The sequence below is a fragment of the Pteropus alecto genome, unplaced genomic scaffold (assembly GCF_000325575.1).
Source record: "Pteropus alecto unplaced genomic scaffold, ASM32557v1 scaffold25, whole genome shotgun sequence".
In the NCBI taxonomy this organism is placed as follows: domain Eukaryota; kingdom Metazoa; phylum Chordata; class Mammalia; order Chiroptera; family Pteropodidae; genus Pteropus; species Pteropus alecto.
Window position 1 is genome coordinate 17128833 of NW_006441955.1, and position 2622 is coordinate 17131454.

At 50.2% G+C, this 2622-nt stretch overlaps 1 protein-coding gene across 1 annotated transcript; it reads right to left on the reverse strand.

Annotated features, from left to right (window-relative positions):
• Nucleotides 1-415: 415 nt before the first annotated feature.
• Nucleotides 416-1712, reverse strand: DIRAS3 (DIRAS family GTPase 3). Its single transcript, XM_006927006.2, is given in 2 exon segments — nt 416-1093; nt 1096-1712. Coding segments are annotated over 2 exon segments (678 nt in total). The 5' UTR covers nt 1673-1712; the 3' UTR covers nt 416-992.
• Between the last annotated feature and the right edge of the window lie 910 nt (nt 1713-2622).

Below are 2622 nucleotides of genomic sequence, written 5' to 3' on the forward strand. Positions count from 1 at the left end.
TATCCAGTATATCTTTTGTACTTCTTGAGGAAAGACTTTTAAGGAACCAAAGGCTGAGGTTTGTTTTCCACCCGTACCTCCAAGATGGCAAAAAAGTGAGCTTCCTCTTCAAAGACCCCTGGAGTGTTTCTAGACATCGGTCCAGGAAAGATTATGCATACAAACCAGCTCTGCTTTGCCGTGACCCCTTTAACCACCCCTACATTGGCTCATTTCAAGAGGGCAGGGGCATCCATGTGTGAAATTCTTATTAAAAACCTTCCCCAGATGTGGTGGAAATTTTAATGTCATGGGTAATTTTTTTTGTTGTCCAGTGGGGGAAAAAATACTACAGCCGATTGCATGCAGGAAAAGCTTTATTAAGTCATGGAACTGTTATACTTTTTAAAATTGCTAAGCGGAATACCCCAACATTTTTAAATGACTTAGGAAACTGGCACATCTTTAGTAAGCAGGTTCCACTTTCATCATTTTCTCTGCCCCACCTTCAATGCTCAGTTGTAGAATATTCATTTATTTATCTTATTAAGTATATTTATCTCACAGTCATCTGTCAAAGCTTTTGTTGCAAAAACACATCTTAACAATTACGTACACAATGGAAAGATCTGATTAGGTGTTTACAGGACTTGAAATATTTAAAAATACACGACAACAGGATTACAAGAAGGGTTGTGGCATCTTTCAATTCATTTTACTATTTCTTTCTCTTTTGCAAACATTAATCTCTGACGTCAGTCAAGTCTTATTCCTTAAACGCACCGTGCTCCTTTCCTCCCCTCTTCCTCCAATATCAATGTTGTAACAATCAGAATTCTCTTGCCTGGGAAAAAGAAAAAAATTTAACTACGAGGGACATTTATTGACGTCTAGCTGTTACAACCCAAACCACAGCACAAAAGTCAGTCATGTACAGGTGACACATTACACTGACATTGGTCCACGTTTTCTGTACACTGTCGGAGAAGGTCGGGGCTCCTAAAACTCAGGGCTCACATGACGATGCACTTGCCGAGCAGCTTCTCGGCCACCTTGGGCATCTGGGATTTCTTCTGGTTAGGCTGGAGGCAGGTGGTGGGCTTCTTCGCGTGGAGTGAAACAGCTCCTGCACATTGACATCCTTCTTGGCAGAGGTCTCCAGGAAGGCGCAATTCCACTCCATCGCGTAGGCAGCGCCATCCCTCGCCGTCAGCTCTCGGCGGCGACTGTCATCGCATTTGTTGCCGACCAGCACGATAGGATACTTACGCAGGTTTCTACCTTTGATCTCGCGGATCAGCTCATAGAAGGGCTTCAGCTCCTCCAGGGTTTGCTTCTTGGTGACCGAGTAGACCAGGATGAAGGCATGGCCCCTGGCAATGGCGAGGCGCTGCAAACCCGGGTAGCGATGACCGCCAGCCGTGTCGGTAATATGCAGCGTGCCGGTGCCGCGATTGCCGCTGCGGACCTGGTGGTAGGTGTCTTCCATGGTTGGTACATACTTGTCGCGAAAGTTGCCGCGCACCCATCTCTTCACCAGTGCACTCTTGCCAACGCCTGTGGAGCCCAGGATCACCACGCAGTAATCTTTGTTTCTTCTCTGCGGAACGAAGGCGCGGATGATCAGCAGAGTGGGCAGAGGCCGCAGCCGCTGCATCAGCTTTTCCTTGAAGCCAAAGCAGGAATTGCCCATTGTCGGAAATTGGTGCGGAGATGCTCGCACAACTTCTGTGGCACCGAGCCAGAAGCAGGCGAAGCCTAGGGAGGAAGAAAGGGAGAGTGAGAGATTGGACTTCTAACCTGGAATGTTGTCACAGCATCTGCCTGGACAGCTTCTCCAGGGCATGCTGGGGAGGGTCTCAGCTCACTCCCCAAACCCCACATCCTCCCTCCTCGGAGGCAGAGCCTGGCTCACTGCCCACCTCAGGCACCCACAAAAGGCAGTGCAGGTGCGGAGATTCGCTCACCACCTCCTCCAAGGACGCCTTACTCAGTGGCTACACACCCGTTATTTGCACAACACACTACTAGCTGCAAAATGAGAAACTGTAAAAACGGACGGCTTGCCAACCCTTAAAACGCACACATCCGAGAGATGTTACCAAACCTTCCCTCCCCGAAAAAGCCCTCGTTGCACTATTTCCTTGGGTATTAAAAATCTGTCAGCGTCTCTGATACTGATCCATTACGGCAGTCAAGGGTTGGTTGCCGCGAACACCGCGATCCAGGGTGTGGTCACGGGGTTGGTAAGGGGCGCCCAAAGAGCCCACAGGGGCCAGATGCTCGGTTCGTTCTGTCAACAGACCCATTGCCTGCAGCAACTATCCCCGTGTCATCCAGGGATGTGTACCCACCCGCTTGGCGGACAATGTGTCTACGAGTTCTCATCCACAACAACCCAGGCTGGTTAGCCAGCTACACCTCGCATTCTAGTTCCCCCCAAAAGACAGAAAATTGCTTTTGGCTTTTACCTCTCTGCTAGAAGAGAACCGAGTGCGCTAGCGGGCAAATCTGCTCCTCGCCCAGGCGGTGTTGGCGGCGGCAGTAGACGCGGCACCAGTCGCGTACCTGGAGCGGCAAGCGGAGCGCAGCCAGGTATGACCAGCACGCTTGGAGGCTCCGAGAGAAATGCTCCAACTGTTG